Source organism: Mirounga angustirostris, unplaced genomic scaffold (assembly GCF_029215605.1).
Source record: "Mirounga angustirostris isolate CCGP_5_RB_7025 unplaced genomic scaffold, mMirAng1.0.hap1 SCAF_7, whole genome shotgun sequence".
Lineage (NCBI taxonomy): Eukaryota > Metazoa > Chordata > Mammalia > Carnivora > Phocidae > Mirounga > Mirounga angustirostris.
This window is the reverse complement of record NW_026991715.1, coordinates 36,378,755-36,396,251: the sequence shown is the minus strand read 5'-3', so window position 1 is coordinate 36,396,251 and position 17,497 is coordinate 36,378,755. Positions and strand designations below refer to the sequence as shown.

General features: G+C 49.0%; 1 protein-coding gene and 1 long non-coding RNA gene across 5 annotated transcripts in view; both read right to left on the bottom strand.

The window, feature by feature from the left end:
• LOC135365275 (basic proline-rich protein-like) overlaps window positions 1-3,812 on the bottom strand; it is a 7,355-nt gene extending 3,543 nt beyond the window's left edge. Inside the window, exon 1 of the mRNA XM_064595620.1 lies at window positions 3,784-3,812. Coding sequence (XP_064451690.1) covers window positions 3,784-3,812 — 29 coding nt within the window. The remainder of the gene's footprint in view (window positions 1-3,783) is intronic.
• A 7,331-nt stretch (window positions 3,813-11,143) lies between these two features.
• LOC123857545 (uncharacterized) overlaps window positions 11,144-17,497 on the bottom strand; it is a 33,830-nt gene continuing 27,476 nt past the window's right edge. For 2 of the 4 annotated variants that reach the window (XR_010413046.1, XR_006793881.2), the window contains exon 5: window positions 12,829-17,465. This is a non-coding gene — a long non-coding RNA (uncharacterized LOC123857545). The other 2 variants (XR_010413047.1, XR_010413048.1) reach the window with 2 other exon arrangements.

Here is a 17,497-nt window from a genome sequence, read left to right as displayed (position 1 = left end):
TGTTGAGCAGTTAGTTTTTCCACTGTCTTAGGGTTGTGGAGCTCCTCACCAGGAACAATTTTTACGAATGTCCAACTCTTGGGGCTTTTACTGTCAGAGGGAGTGAGGTCTCATGGTCTCCTGTGAGTCGGATCTTGTGACTCTTTTTATGACCTGCTATCTTCCAGGTTAAGGGTCAGCCTACAATCAAAAGGGCTTTACTTTGGTCAGCTTGTCTCCTGAGTCGCCCTTTCCTTCTGCACCGGTAGGGACAGCACTGGTAGTAGTGATGGTAACAGTCAGAGGGTGCATGCTTACCACCTCCTGACTTGCCATCCTCGGGGAAACTGTACCAGCCTTCACAACATTCACGAAACAATTAAAGGGCTGTCTTTGCAGAGAATGAGACGCAAGGAGGACACTGGGAGATGGTTTCATCAGGGTTTCCAAGAAGGGAAAAGAAGCCTTCGCTGCAGTATCAGCAAAGACAGCGAGAAGTGTCCCGGTCTGTCAGTGCTCACAGTGTGAGAACAAGGAAGGGCCAGCCATAGCTTCTTCATGTACTGAGCCATCTCCTACTCCACCCAAGCTACAGAGCTGGCCTCAGCAGCTGGGGACAGGAAGGACGGAGAGGAAGAGAGCCGCAGATGATGTTGCCACGCTGCCCCCAAAATGCGCTGTCTTGAGAGGCTGTCCTATTGTGTAAGATGACCTAAGATCCAGATGGCAAGTTTTGGATTTGTAACTTCCTATGCAGAAGTCACATTTTCCAGTACATCCTAATTCTACTTAGGGTGTGTGTGATGGCCAAATGTCATTCACAATGGCCAGGCATGAAAATGAAGACAGTCATTAGGCTAGACGGGCCTAGCAGCTGCACCCGCTCTGTGCTCTTGGAGGGGAGATGCAGGGCGCAGGAGTCCGTGCTGGGCTGCATCCAAGGGTCACGTGGCCTCCAGGGACCAGCACACATCTGTAAGCACAAATCTGGACTGACAGCCACATCACATTCAATCAAGGCCTGGCCTTACCCTCAGAGCCATAGACTTGCTAAAGAAAATGCCTGAATGGCTACACTCAGAAAACAAATAGGTGCTTATTTGCATTAGAACTTGAATTTGCATGCTGTTGGCTTCACTTAGGTACAGAGAAAGGAACTGGATGTAGTCTATGCTCCCATAGTTCTACATCCTTCTGATGTCAGACTGGGTCAGCTAACCCAGCTAACCATGGGGCAGGCAGGGGTGAGGTGGTTTACCAATCAAATGGTCTGGGTCTGAATGCTGGGTCTGCCTCTCACTCCAGCATGAGACCTGGGGAAAGCTGCTTAGTTTCCCAGAGCTCTTCTTTACCTGTAAAATGGGCACAGTAGAAATACCCACTTCATAGGATAGTCATGAGAATCGAATGAGGCAAATTTTTAGCTGGGTACCTGACATACAGTAAGTGCATAAGAAATGCATGCTTATGGGGGTGCCGGGGTGGCTCAGTCAGTTAAGTGGTCACGTCGGCTCAGTATGATCTCAGGGTAGTAAGATTGAGCACTGCTATGACAGGCTCCATGCTCAGTAGGGAGTCTGCTTGAGATTTCCCTCTTCCTCTGCCCCTCCCCTGCTCCTGCTTGAGCTTCTCTCTCTCTCTCTCTCAAATAAACAAATCTTTAAAAAAAAAAAAAGAAAGAAAGAAAGAAATGCATGCTTCTAAGTATGACTGATTTTTATTGTAGCCGTCTTTATTTAGACTTTGATGTTCGTCCTTGCTGCAGAACAGGAAAGGGTCCTGTTAAATGAATTGAACAAGGAGACATTACACTGAGGCGGCCCTAACACCCCGGTGGCCTAAGTAAGCAAGCAAACCAGAATCTAAGCCTGCAACTGCAGCAAGGCTATGAAACTGAGGGACAACCAATCACAAACCGCCATGTAGGCTTCGCGCTACAGCCCATCAAACACCCTCCTCTTTGCTTCTGCAGCTTCTCTAAGTCTTTCCTTGGCTCCTGGCCCTGAGCGCTCATAACCACTTCTGGTCTGGAGCTGCCTGATTCCAGTGCGTTTTTGCCCAAATAAACTCTTCAAGATTTTAATATGCCTCAGTTTACCTTTTAACAGTACAAAGAGGAATGAACACAAAAATGGGGACAGGATTTGCCCCAAGGCAAGCCTGACAAGAAGAAAAAAAGAAGAGAGAGGTGGGAGAAGAGTGGGTGAGGCTCCCAACAGGAATGGAAGTTGGGAAAAAGAAAGAGCACGTCAGGACAGTACTCTTGTGCTCATAAACACACATTAATCTGACCGCGACGAATAACTTGGTGGGAAGCTGCATATGTTTATTCCTAAATAAAAAGGGAAATAAGGCAGAGTATAATTAAAACATTTACTGGAAGCGGGAAAAGGAGCCCCACTGCTTTTGCAGGCAATATCAAAACACCAATGGTGACGGCAGTCTTCTTGGAGGGACAACCTTCTCCTGCTGCGGCCTGGGAGCCCCGGTCTCCGCTGACCCCCGCTGACCTCCTGCTTCCTCTCTTGCCCCCGCACAAACCTTTCTCTGTCCAGCCGGCAAAGTTATCTTTTAAAAATATCGATCAGATGATCAGATTACGTGACCACTCTGCTTCCAATCCTAAGGGCTTCCCAATGGACTTAAAATACTATCTATACTCCCTGCCATGGCCTGAGAGGTCATGATCAGGTCTTTGCATACTTCTCTGGCCCCATCTCGTACTGCCATCTTGCTGACATTTCTATAACACGCCAAGCTCCTTCCGACTGCAAGGTGTTCCCTGCCCCCAGACCACTCGCGCCCACATCTTCAGCTGGCTGGCTTCCTAGCGTGTGACGCTCAGTTCAGCCATCACCTCCCGGAAGAAGCCTTCCTCAACCACCGAACCAAATGTTAACTCTCCTGCCCTATTCTCTGTCCTATTATTTTCTTTTATTCTCTTTCCAGCATTTTAACACTAGGCAAAATCACCTTCTACGTCTGTTTATGCACTTATGATCTGAATCCCCCCTCCCCACACACATGCGGATGGGAGCCTCAGGAGGGAGGGAACTTGTTCACCCATGAATCTCAGGGACTAGAGAGGCATCGACACGGAGAAGAGATTTCTTGAATAAGTAAGTAAATATGAGTATAAATTCCACTCTCTTACAACCCTCCCCCTTCTCCATCTCCCAGCTGTGGGGGAGTTTGTGACACTGAGCTAAAAGCTGTCCAGGGGCGCCCGGCTGCCTCAGTCAGTTAGGCGTCTGACTCTTGATTTCGGCTCAGGTCTTGATCTTGGGCGGTGAGCTCTGTGCTCAGTGAGGAGACTGCTGGAGATTCTCTCTTTCCCTGTCCCTCTGCCCCTCCCTCTGCTCATGCTCCCTCCCTCCCTCCCTCTAAAATAAACAAATAAATAAGTATCTGTAAAAAAAAAAAAAAAAAAAAGTAAACGCAGAAGCTATCCAAAGCCAGCCTGTCCTTCTCTCTTTTAAGAAAGATCTTAGCAAATTGAAGACCAGATGGAGGGGGTGCTTAGCAGGCCTACTGAGTAAGGGGTCTGACTTTGGGGAAATAAGCAGGATTTTCTTCAGCAGAGGGAGATGGGCAGATTGGTGAGTGATGGGACCCTAGAGATAGTCCCTTGCAGATCCCTGGGATCACACAGAGACCCGGGCAGGGCATGGAAGGATGCAGGGGAGAGAGCTTCATGGTGGGCTCAGGAAGGCGGGCCCCAGGTGTGGAGGCCTAGCCTGGGACTCCTGCCCCCTGGGAGGCACGGAAGTGCAGGGTCAGCAGGTCAAGGTCACAGGTGCTCACCTGAGTCCAGACCAGGCCCAAGCCTCCATAGTGGTATCTCCAGGGCGTGGGCACTCTGTGAAACCTGCACACGGACGAACTGGAGAAATAACTGAAAGGGACTTTCCTGAAAGCCTGATGGGATGGGGGATTAGAGTTGGGTTTCTTTTGATTTTTTAAAAAAAATAACCAAGTAACGGGACACTTCAGACACAGCTGAGTTCTGGAAGTAGACTACATGTGCTGTTCCAATACCTACTACAGAAACATCCACGCTTTTGGCAGCTTTCATTTAGTAAGACATTCCAGTGCCAGGCCTGGCCTGGGTATTCTGCATACCTTACTCCCCTTAAACCTCAAAACAAGGATATGAAGGAGGTGCTATCTATCTATCTATCTATCTATCTATCTATCTATCTATCTATCTATCTATCTATCTATCTATCTATCGTCTATTTATCTATCATCTATCCACTAACCGATTTCAGAAGCCGAGGCCCTGTGATGCTCGGCAACCAGTTCCAGGTCCGTCTGGGGCACGTGGTGGAGTGTGGTGCTCGCATCCTCCTCACCACCCAGAGGTGGCTCCACTTTGAGGTCAGTCCCCTTGAGACCCACATCCCTACCCTTACCCCCTTGCAAGGTTCGTGAAGAACCCCTGCTCAAAAGCCAACCCCCAGCCTAGGTCACTCTGCTCTGGCTCTTTGTCCTGCCGCTAGAAACAAGGGTGGGCCACGAGCCTGACGTGGAAGAGAACAGTCATAGCAACCTTCTCTCCGGGAGGAACAAGGTGTTCTGTCCTGCGAGGCTGCAGGGCAAGGGAAGGGGGTATCGCTTTCCTCCAGAGGTTTGGGCTGGGATAGTTTTCACCCTGAAGAGGCAATAACGGGAAAGTGCTTAGGGAGAGTGAGCTGGCTCTGATGTCCTCCTCTGTCCCCAATACCTGCTAGAGGCACCCTAGGGGACATAAACGCTGCCTGATTTTTTTTCCTTTTCCTAGCCCCCCCACAGCATGACATTAAAGGTTGTTTTCTTGCCTCAAAGACACAAAGATCTCTTCCTCAAATACCTGGAGACAGGTCAAGCAGCCATATACCACATTAAAAAAAAAAAAGAACTGCTAACAGTAGTCTATTACACAATATATCATTTTTTTCACGATCGGGGCTTCCCATCTGCCCCCTTAACCACTTCTCCTCACTGTGCCCACCCCCTCTTATGCACAGCCAGTGCAGTCCTCCTGTCCAGGGTTTTTCCTGGGATTGAGGAAAGGCCCAAGAAAATGAGTTCCTATGGAAGCACTTGAGATTCAATCATTTCTTCCTTAGAAAGTGAGGGCGGGATGGGGATGGGGGAGAGGAAAAGACTGTGTTTTGGACTGAGGAATGGCTCCCGTGGTTAGAAGTTCAGTCCCGGAAGGCAGGGTGGGAGCACAGCTGAGATCCCACCACCTATCGGTCCGAGTCACAATCCCGTGTCCTACCGGTTTGCATTCCTGAGACCAGGCCTGCACCCAGGGCCGGTGAGAAGAGTGGGGGTGGGGTGGGGTGGGGTAGGGAGATAGGCAGCCCAGAAGGGGCATCTGGCTGAGCTTCTAGGGCAGGAGGGGGCCTCCAATTCGGATACTTGGAGGTTCGGGGCATTTACATATTCTCGCTGGGCTCAGTCAACCAGAGTTCTTAGTAGTCAGGGCACCCTCAGACTGGGAGACCAGGAGAAGGCTGCTCAACTCTCACGCTGCTGCAAGAAGCTGGGGAGGGTGCGGTGTGTAGTTGACCGACAGCCCCCTAGCCCCTCCAATGTCTGTGCCCAGGCAAGTGCTTTCCAGAACTGCTCCCAGCAAGGATTGTGCGCAGGGGCGTCCTGTGCATGACGCCTCGAACTCTGGCTCAAGAACTCTCCCCTGGCCAGCTGAAACTTCCTTAGAACCACTCTGCAGTCAGAGACTCTTCATGACCATCTTCCTTCCCTCGGTCTCTTTAAACAGATCTCAGACCAACAGAACAGTCTGAAGGCTCGCCCGGCCCAATCCTGCTCCTACCCCTTGCCACAAATCAATCTTGTGAACTTCATGACATCTTGGCATCTGCTTCTCAGAGAATCCAAACTAACGCAGGAATGGTTGGAGAAAGCGGGCAGAAAGATGGGAGACTGCCTCACTCGCCCCCAGGAAGGCAAAGAGGACGCCATCCTGAGTAAACATTGCTGTTTCACTGGTGGGGGCCTGGGCAAGCGTCCCAGTGGAAGGACACAGCCTGATGAGGGGAAGAAGCAGGCATTTGAATGATACTGGGGAGCAGTTTGGGTGATGTCTACAAGGGCAGCAGAGTTAGCTGGTTCTTGCTAAACTGTCTTGAAGCTTGGCCAGGAGGGAGAAACTGAGGATCAATAACAAACAGTTAAACAAACAGTTAAAGGCTAAGTATGACAGCCAAAGGGCTTATTTGGGAGTTGACAAAGAGGCCCTTATTTCCTGCAGTAGAAAAGCTAACAGAGCTGAGGAACCCAAGCAGAACTGGATTGGTGGGAGCTTCCAAGCTGCAGAGACATGCACAAGCTCAGTCCAGACTGGCTATTCCGCTGAGGTCAAAGCCCTTGCTGGAAAACCTTGGCCCTGAAATGTGGGATGGAGACAACCGGATAGATGCTCTGGGCTTGTTCACACCCAGGGGGATGCCTCCCTCCCCCATGAGGTGCTTCTGCAGAGGTAGCCCACCTCTTCCTAGTTAGAGTTAGCACTTCCCAGTGTCGATGGTGCTGCAGAGACCTCTCTGCAGCAAGACCTCAAGGAGCTGCCCTCACTTTCAGATAAGTAGGATGAAACTCCAGAACACGCTGGGCTTGATCAGGGAGGAGAGTAACTATACAATGATAGCTGTATGAATCAGCTAGCACGTATCACCTGCCACTAGAGAAGGACCTCAGGGATTAGATTTGAGGGTTCTTGATCAAGAGGCAAGAATATAGGACTCAAAATACTTTGACTTGGAGGTGCTTTCTTGGGACATGGGATTTCATGTCTGAAGGAGCCCAGGGGTTGAGGCAGACCTGCTATTAGGGTAGCTATGTCAGACAGCCTCCAACATGGCCCTGTGCCTCCTGGTACTCATGTTATGTGATCCCTTCCCGCTGAGTAAAGGCTCAGGGACTCACTTCTACGATGAAGAACATGGCAGAAGTGATGGGATGTCACTTTCCTGAGTGGATTGGCTTAAGGCTTGGGCATTCTGAGGCTAGTCTCTCTCACACAGAGTCCAGCCATCATGTAAAGAAGTGCATACTATCTTACAGAAGAAGCCACCTGGAGAAGAAAGGTCCTGGAGGATGAGAGGCCATGTGGAGGAGAACAGAGGCATCCCAGCCAGGACCATGTGCCATCGTGTGAGTGAGCCTTCTTGGAAGCATGCCTTCCTGACCCTCATCAAGGCTTCAGTTGATACAACCCCTGGCTGACACCTTGATGGCAACCTCATGAGAGTCCCTGAGCCAGAAGCATTCAGCTAAGCCACTTCCAACCAGACCCACAGACAGTGTGACATAATGTGTATTTGTTGTTTTAAGCCATTAGGTTTTGGGAAATTTGTCCACAGCAACTGACAACAAAGCCAACAGTGCTCAGAGGCCTAGAGAAAGTGATGGCCCACAGAGAACACGGTGCTTTGCTCTGAGAGCCTGTAGAGGGAGACCAGATGTCCCCAGAGCATGACTGTAACTCACCCTAGTAGTAGCCCTGGGCTGTAGCGGCTACACTGGAGGGGCCGTCTGCATTCCACAAGATCAGTAAGGCCAAGGTACACAGCGGGTGGCTCCTGTTGTGGTAAATGTGTGTTTTCTTCTCCTTAGAAAAGAGGATCACAAACAGTTGCCATTATCATGAAACTGACCACAATGATAGTTCTGCTTCCGTGCTCTTTTAACTCTCTCACCTTCTGTCACATACAGTTCAGACAGCTGGTTCCCCGGGACACCCCACAGAACATCACATTGGTCCATTAGGCTGAGGGCATCAGGCTGATCAGGCTGATAGGATGAGGAAGAGGTGGCCAAACAGTGGAAGCCTCGGTAAGATGAGTGCAGCCCACAGGGCGGGGTAAGAATGTTCCGAAGTTCAGGGACCAGCCACACCACTGGGAGGTTTTTAGGGGTCCAGTGGTCAGAGGCATGCCAGAATATCCCCTCTAAAGCAACAGACAAATTGCAGAAGGACCCCATGGGAGAATCATGATGCAGCCCAGAGATTCTAGAGCAAGGGCATGTAATCTACAGCAGACATGCATACAGCTTTGCAGCAACAATGTAATGTGTTACTGACCCTGGTAGAGACAGAACGCTTGACCACTGGGAACAAAGTGATCATGGTCTGCAAGTGCCTCTGATGAGCTTGCTTCCGTCAGATCCATCAAGTCATCAAGTTGGGTAGGATCAGCAGCAGTCCTGCTGTTGGAAATGGTGTGTTTGGGTCAAACTGCATGGACAGAGAGTCCAGACTTCCGGGTGACCTAGCACCGTGGCACAGATGTCCCTGAGCTGACCTGCACTCGTGCTGTGTTGTGTGTCCTTAAGAGCAGCTGAAGGAGGACGAAGAAGCCCTAGCTTGGTTTACACACAGGTTGGTCTGGTTGCCCAATATAAAAGAAAAATGAATGACGGCCGTGTTACAGCCACATTCAAGAATGGTCTTGAATGGATGGGAAATGGAAAATCTTATGAGTGGATGGCGCTGCAAGTGATCATCCATTTTATGTGAAAGGAAAAGTGGTCTGAGGGGAGAATACAGAGAGATTTATGGGCAGAGGCCATCAGGTCATTGGATCAGGGGTCTGGAAGAAAAGGGACTCCTCGGCAGCATGGGGCAAGGCCTCTAGAGTCCGCATGGTCTTGATATAGAGACTTGAGACAGAAGACCAGAGCGGCACTGCCTGAGAAAAGAACAAGAATTCTGAATTTTCTGTTGCCACCCTAGAAAGGGATGAGTTGGATGCCTCAGACTTAACATGCCCCAACCTGAACTCCTTGACCTCAGCCTCCCCCTGCACTTGCTCCTCATAGCTTTCCTTATCTCAATAAATGCCAACCCCATGCTTCCAGTTGCCCAACCTACCCCCCCAAACTGGAGCCATCCTTGAATCTTCTCTTTCTTCACACCCTCCATCTGATCCATCAGCGGACCCTCCTGTACCTTGAAGCTATTTGCAGAATCGGAGCACTTCTCACACTCCCACACCCATCAGTCTGCCCCACACCACCGGCGGCTGTGGCTTGCTTCCAAACGGGTCTTCTACCCTTGCTTCTACCCATGCCCCATTATGGGCTGAATTGTGTTCTCCCCAAATTCATGCGTTGAAGCTCTAATCCCAGGACCTTAGAACAGGATTGTATTTGGAGATAGGGCCCTGAGAGAGGCACTTAAATTAACATGAGGCCTTTAGGGTGGACCCTGATCCAATCTAACTGATATCCTCAACAAGAGGAGGACATTTGGACACACAGAGAGACACAGGACATGTGTGTGCACAAAGCCCATGCGAGGACACGTGCAGAGGGACTCAGAAAAACCGCACACCTACCAACATCTTGATCTCAGATTTCCAGAACGGTGAGAAAACCCACTTCTGTCGTTGCAGACCACCGGTCTGTGGTATTTTGTTATGGCCTGCCCTAGTAGACTAGCCAACACCCTCTACAGCCCATTTCTGACACAACAGCGAGAGTGATCTTTTGAAAGCATTCCAGCTCTCTGCTCAACACTCCCCTACGCTGCTCATTTCACTCCAGGCAAGAGTCAAAGTCCTCATGTGGCCTGGAAGATGCCCAGGGGCTGCGAGGTCGCACGATTCCCAAGGGCATGGTATACCACCTAACAGGTCCCCCGTTGCCCCTCCCTGTGCTCGAGCTCCACTGATGTCCTGGAAGTTTCTCAGACACATTAACTGTCCTCCTGCTTTGTGGTCTTTGCACATGCTGCCCTCTGTGCCCCAAACACACTTCCCCTCATCCACGCAGCTCACTTCTTCACCCTTCAGTTGCTCGTGTCACTCCCTAGATGACGTCCCCCACCATTTGGTCTGAAATGGCTGTCCCCTCTCCTGGGCTCTGTACATCCCTGCACACAGTTTCACTTTTCTTTTAGCATTTATTATCGCCTGATATTCTGTCACATTTCAGTGTTTACTAGTATATTATTTATTTCCCTTAAGTGGAACTTAAGCTTAAGCTCCTTGAAGACAGGGACTTAATTTTGTTCATATGGCTCTACACTCAGGGCCTAGGACAGTGCCTGGCATATAAAAGTGCCATTTTTTTTTTTTTTTAAATAAAGCAGAAAGTGGAATGGAGCCTATTTGAGTTACATTTAGGACTGATCGCTTCTTTGCTTGCTAAAAAGCTCAGAACCAAATCTGTGTGCTGTCTTTAATAAGTATACCAGGGAATTCATGCAAAAACTTCTACCTGGTTTTGTCTGTTTCCCTTCCTTTGCTTTTGCTTTGATTTTATTCTTCTTGCTGAGATATACTGTATACAATTTGGTAAGCTGTCTCAATTTTTGAAATGATACCAAGTTTAATAAAATGAAATTAGAAACAAATTTTAAGAATGCCTCCAGTTTCTGGCCTTCTGGGATGGCTGTTTGATCTCTGGCTCTTATAGGGGTGGGAGAGAGACATTTTGAGTGTTCCCAGTCCATACTGCTGGGTGGACATAGGTGGCTCTTGTCCCCAGAGTTCCTGGGGGAATTCTTCTCAAGATCTATAAATTCTGCAGGAAGAAAAGAGACCCTCTTGAAGAGCTCATGGTCAAAGAGTATGGAAAAACTGGGCTTTGGGGGAGAAAAGTACATCTTCTCAGCCTCTGAGATGTGGGGCCAAAGTTAAAAGGAGAGCTTTTAAATTTGCCTGCCCTGAAGGCCACAAGGGCAGTTTCTGGGTTAACTGCCTGGGTACTAGCGAACACAGGAACAGAGTGCCCATTGTCTGGCTGGCTAGGTTCCAAGAGAATGGCTCTGCACTGGCTCTTCGGGGACTCACACTGCTCTCACGGACCGCCAGGAGAGGGGACACGAGGGTGAGGGCTCCATGGGGCTGGCAGCAGAGCCTGCCCTGAAACACTGCACAGACACGTGGCCCGCACCCCTCTGCTGCCTCGAGGTCAAACATTGCAGGCTCAGGCCCAGGCTGAGGCCTCTGCCCTTTGGGATCCAAGCTCCCAATCTCTCTGCTCACACCATCCTGCCCCAAGACTGCCACGAAGAGTCAAAAGCCACCTAATTCTAGAAGCAGCTTCTTGTTCTCCAGGAGGAAGCTGTGAACTACAACTGACCCATTTGCCAAAGCACCGTGTAGTGTCGACAGTTTTCAGAAGGTTCATGTTGCATTTCACCCTCCAAAGCTTTGTCACAGTCAAGGTGAGGAGCCCTAGTGTTTTTCTGTCACAATTTCTTGGCCTCAGACACAACGTGGCTTCAGATTACATCACTTTTCTACTTTCTTTGCTTCTTTGTATTCTGTTGGCCAACCCTGCTCTTCATTGCTGAGGGAAGTCTAGTTGAGTCAGGGAAAAAAAAAATCTAGGGTCTGCAAGATGGAAATGTGAGCTTAACTGGCTTTGCCCATGTCATGATGTGTCAGAATCATCGATGCAGTGGTTCTCAAAGGTTTAGGTCACTTGTTAAAAATGAAGCTATCGATGGGTGAAACAAATCAGACAGAAAGACAAATGCAGTACGATCTCACTTATATGTGGAATCTAAACAAAACAAAACGAATGAACAAACAAAAAACAAAACTCATAGATACAGAGAACAGACTGGTGGTTGCCAGAGGGGTGGGTGAAATGGGTGAGCCGAGGCAAGAGGCAGAGACTTCCAGTTATAAAACAAGTACCTCATGGTGACTACAGCCAGTAATATTGTATTGTAAATTTGAAAGATGCTAAGAAAGTAAATCTTAAAAGTTCCCATCACAAGAAAAAAAAGTTTTTTTGTAACTATGTATGGAGATGGATATTACCTAGGGTTGCTGTGGTGATCATTTCCCAATGTACACAAACATGGAATCATGAAACGAACACAATGTTGAATGTCAATTACATTTCAATTTAAATAACTTAAAGCCTCAAAATCCTAAGCTGTCTATTCCATGAGTCTGAGGTCAGGCCAAGGAACATGCATTTTTATTTTATTTTTTTAAGATTTATTTATTTCAGAGAGAGTGAGCGAGCTCAAGCATGGGGGAGGGGGGAAGAGGCAGAGGAAGAGAGAGAATCTCAAGCAGACTCCCCGCTGAGCACACAGCGGGTCACGGGGCTCGATCTCATGACCCTGAGATCACAACCCGAGCCAAAACCAAGAGTCGGACACTCAAAAGACTGTGCCACCCAGGCGCCCCAGAACCTGCATTTTTAAACAAGCACTCCGGGTGATTGGATTCAGGCGATCTGTGGACCACACTGTGAGAAGTCCTAAGGAGCTGAATTAAGATACAGGTATCTGGGCCTGGCCACATACCTACCCTTCCAGAACTCGTAGCCCTGTGTGTCTCCTACTCTAGAGAGGAATCTGGCACACAGGTAAATGTGGGACCCACTGTCACAGAAATTCTTGCAAATCAGAAACAATAAGCCAGACTTCCACTTTTCAGGTCCCTCCCTCCTGGGCCCCTCATCACCACCTGAAAATCGGGGTACTCAGCTGCCAGCACAACAACCTGGAGAAAAACTCCCATGGGCTCCAGCCGCTGAGATCCTGAAGCAAAAATGACTACAGATAGGGAAAGCACGACTGTAATCATTTTCGAGTTTTTCCCTCTTTTCCTGGGAATCCCCAAGGTGAACGTGGCCACCTGGAGCTTACCCAGCTGGCTGGAGACTGTCCCCCTCTGTGTTCTTTGGGAGCAAGGGACACAGGGGCAGCAACTGTATCCATCCATCATGCAGGAGCCAACGAGGTCGTCATGGGTCCTGAACGGATGCAGATTTCCAGCGATGGGCTCCTCGGCGCCAGGCGCCAGACGGCTGCAGCTGCCTGGTAGGGAGCGTGCTGTTGGCTGGGCTGTGAGCACCTGGAGGGAATGATGAAACCTGCAGGAATGCTAGAGTCACAGGAGTGCAGATGAGCCCCCTGGGGAAAATCAGCAGCCTCAGCACCCAGTGATGGCTGATTCAGCTGCAGCATCTGGGGTCAGACTGGCATGTGGAGGCAGGCTGCTGGTCAGGGGGACCAGATAGCTTCACTGGGACTTTATGACAGCACTGAAACGTATCTCCGTTGCAAATGAATGTAGCCCTTATTTCCCAGTCCTCAAAAGACACGCAGAATCACGGGCGAGTCTCAACTTTAAGCTCCTGCATTGATCTCCCAACTCCTGTTGGTATCACTGGGTTGGCTTAAGCCATTGCCGTCTTTCATTCATTCAACAAACATTTAGTAAGTGCCTCAATGATGATAACTCACATTGTCTAAGCAATTGCCCTGGCCAAGCACTGGCCTAGACCTGGCAGGGGCATCTGATGCAATACCCACCAAACTATCAGTGACAGACTCTACTTTGCATGAGGAAACTGAGGATCACAGAGGTGAAGGAGCCTGCTTACGCTCTCATACTAGTAAGAGGTGGTCAGTCCTTCCATGTGCCAGGCTGAGCTAATGCAATGCCCTCCTCTGGCTTTTGGTCGATTTATCTCCTCCATTCACTCACAAATCGGTCTTTATTCTCTCTGTGGGGTCTGCCCCTTAGCCTATCAACCCTACCTCCTTTAGCAGCCGCCCTTCTGTTTGTCAGCTTTTTCGGGAACATCTAACCCTGAGGTCCCCAACTCCTCCTGATGCCTGGTCACCACCCTCTCGATCTTGCCTATACCCTCTGCCTCTTCCAGTGCTGGCCCGTTGAACCTCGCTGCTCCTCAGAGTTCTCTGACACTCAGCCCCCATGACATTTCTCACAGGAAGTCCTCCCTGACTTACCCCTTCCCCCACATGCAGGACTCCAGTGTGTGATCTCACCACATCCCGAGGATGCCTGTATTCCAACATGACATCCCACATTATGTTGAGATTTTGTGCTTCCGTCAGCATTTCCTATTAAAACAGTTTCATGGGGGCGCCTGGCTGGCTCAGGCAGTAGAGCATGGGACTCTGGATCTCGGGGTGGGTCGTGAGTTCCAGCCCCACAGTGGAGGTAGAGTTTACTTAAAAAATAAGTAAAATAAAAAATAAATAAAACGGTTTCATGATGGTCAGTGACTGGTGCCCAGCACGCTGCATGGCACATCATGAATACCCAGTAAATATTTGTCAAACCGACCAGAACAGACCCACATTCCACACCAGGGCATGGGCAAGGAAAACGCACACCGATATTTTAACACAAGAAGGTAAAACACAACCTCACGATTATCGCTCATGCTTGGAAGGTGGAAAACCATGACTGAAATATGGTAACTGAACTACACAGGAAAGGATATGACACACAGGCTAAAGGCATGAGTCAAGAATGTGACCACCTGGGCTGGAGTCCTGGCTTCCCTACTTGCTGTACGATCTGGGGCAAGGGATTTTACCTCTCTGAGCCTTAGTTCTCTCATCTATAAGATAGGAGTAGCTAATCTTACAGGACTGTGTGAGGATTAAATGGATAATCCAAGTGAAGCATTTAAAAGTACACTGTTGTTGTTCAGTGAATACTTATTTTTTTGATTTTCATCATAAATGGGTTTAATAGAAAAGAGTAAGGGAGGAAACTAAGAAGATATACTAGCTTTAGTATTTTCACAGTATGGTACAAAGCCCCAGGCCAGAAAAAAAAAAAATCCAAGTCAGAGGGGTACCTGGTTGGCTCGGTTGGAAGAGCATGAGACTCTTGATCTGGGGGTCATGAGTCTGATCCCCACACTGGGTACAGAGATTACATGAATAAATATATAAAAACTTAAAAAAAAAAACCCCTTTAAATTAAAAATTTAAAAAAATCCAAGTCAGAACTGACCAACCAGAGGCCCAGACTTTAAAATTTTTAATTAGCTACCATATTTTAAAATGAAGAAACAAATAGGCTGATTAAAAATGGGCACGGGGGCGCCTGGGTACCTTGGTCAGTTGTGTGTCTGCCTTCAGCTAGGATCATGATCCTGAGGTCCTGGGATCTGCCCGCATCGGGCTCCTTGCTCAGCAGGGAGCCTGCTTCTCCCTCTCCCTCTGCCACTCTCCCTGCTTGTGCGCTTGCTCTATCTCGCTCTCACTCTTTCTCTGTCAAGTGGGTAGGTGAAATTAAAAAAAAGGGGGGAGGGCAGAGGACATAAATAAAAATTTTCCCTAAGAAGACCTCCAGATGGCCAACACCTCCATGAAAAGGTGCTCAACATCACTCATCATCAGAAAAATGCAAATCAGAGCCACAGTGAGTTACCACCTCCTACCAGTCAGAACGGCTAGCATGAAAAAGACAAGAAGTATGTATCGGTGAGGATGTGGAGAAAAATGAAACTTGTGCACCCTTGGTGGTAACATTAACCTGGTGCAGCCACTGTGGAAAACAGTGTCGAAGTCCTTCACAGCTTAAAAATAGAAATATATATATTTCCAGTATATAATCCAGTAATTCCACTACTGGGTATTCACCCAAAGAAAATGAAAACACTAGTTTGAAAAGATGTATGTGGGGCACCTGGGTGGCTCAGTCATTAAGCGTCTGCCTTCATCTCAGGTCATGATCCCAGGGTCCTGGGATTGAGCCCTGCTTCAGGCTCCCTGCTCAGAGGGAAGCCTGCTTCTCCCTCTCCCATTCCCCCTGCTTGTGTTCCCTCTCGCTCTGTCAAATAAATAAACAAAATCTTAAAAAAAAAAAAAAAGAAAAGAAAAGATATGTGCATCCTTTTTTACTGCAGCATTATTCACAATAGTCAACATATGGAAGCAAACTAAGTGTTCATCAATGGATGCAATGGATACAGAAGATGTGATGTATAAACACTGGAGTATTACTCAGCCATAAAAAAATGAGATCTTGACATTTGCAACAACATGGATGGACCTAGAGGAATTATCCTAAGTGAAATAAGTCAGAGAAAAACAAATACCATGTGATTTCACATATGTGTGGAATCTAAAAAACAAAACAAATGAACAACAATGATGAAAACAAGCAGAAACAGACCCATAATACAGAGAAGAAACTGATGGTTGCCAGAGGTTAAGAGGCCGGGGGTGGTGAGGAAGATGGGTGATGGGGAGTGGGAGGTACAGGTTTTCAGTTATGGAATAAATAAGCCACGGGGATGGAAGATACAGCACAGGGAATACAGTCAGTGGAAGGGTAACAGCACTGTGTGGGACAGTTGGGAGCTACACTCGTGGGGAGCACAGCATCATGTAGAGACTCCTGCAATCACCATGTTGTACACCTGAAACTAACGTAACAGTGTGTCAATTATACCTCAATTTAAAAAAACCTCGTCTCTTTTAAAAAATGAAGAAACTTCACATTAAGAGACTGATTCCCCAGTAATCCCCCACGTTAGAGTGGGCACGGGCTCTAGCTCACCACAGCCCCTCCCGGCCCGACTGCTTCGTACCTCACCTGCTTCACACCACCCGCATTTCAATCGTGACTCCTGCAGGACATGATGCCTTCTCAGTACTGATAGAATTCATTATTACACACACTTCTCCTCCGCTCAGGAACCAACTCCAACTTTATCTGTCACCTCCTCCGTCTGAAGACCTATCCAGCCTCACTTCCCACGACTCTGCATCATATCCTCCATCCCCCACAGGCTACCATGACCCTCACGCTCAGGCTCCTTCCTGCTATGGGCTGGAAGGGCCCCTCCCTCCCCTCCGCTCACCCAGAGCCCCCTCACCTGCCACGGCTTAGCTCACGTCCAGTGGCCCTCAGGAGCTTCTGCCACACCTGCAGCCCGCAGCTCAGTCTCCATGCCCCAGGCTTGCGGTGCTCAGGGACAGGAGCACTGATGGTCAAGTGCACTCGGGTGTTCTCAGTCTTTATCCTGAACCGAAATCTGTCCTTGTCCGCTCTGTTCCCTCCTTTCCCCCTGCCTTCTGGGGTCTCTGTCCTTGCTGAATCTATCCTCGGGACTTCTGCGATCTAAAACAAAACCAGAATGGGGTGGAGGGGAAGAGGACAAGAGATGGAGGGGTGGTGTTAGGGGCAATAAGAGAGAAAACTGGAGCAAACCCAGGGTGGGCAGTGAGCTGGGAGGAAAAGGAGGGGGCTGTAACAGCAGCTGGGTGTGAGAGAATAGATAAAGCAAGGAAGGATGGCGGGGGGGCGGGCGGGGAGAGTTTTGCAATGTGTGTGCTTCCATTCTGTTTCCACATGCAGTCAGAACCACACCATTTGGAGCCCCCGTGGTCTTTGGTTCTCTCGGTCTTTGATTTGGCAGTCCCATGTTTGACAGGTGATTGGAAGCTCATAAGGGCTGACTTCACTTAGCACTCCTTTCTACCTCTCAGAGCCCAGGGACTGCACACGTTCACGCAGAAAGACGGACCGCAGTGTCCTCAGGTGTTCTCAGGTAAGTGACCTGAAGAAGATGTCAGGCATCCAGAACCTGGGCTCTTAGATTTCACCTCTTGGCAGAAGCGTGACGAGATCAGATAGCAACGTGGTTGTGCATCCCAGCCAATACTCCGGAAGATGCTCTGGACTAGAAAGCAGTGGTTCTCAAGCTTGAGCCAGCATCGCAGTCACCTGGGGTGGGGGTGGAGGATAAGAGGGAAGAC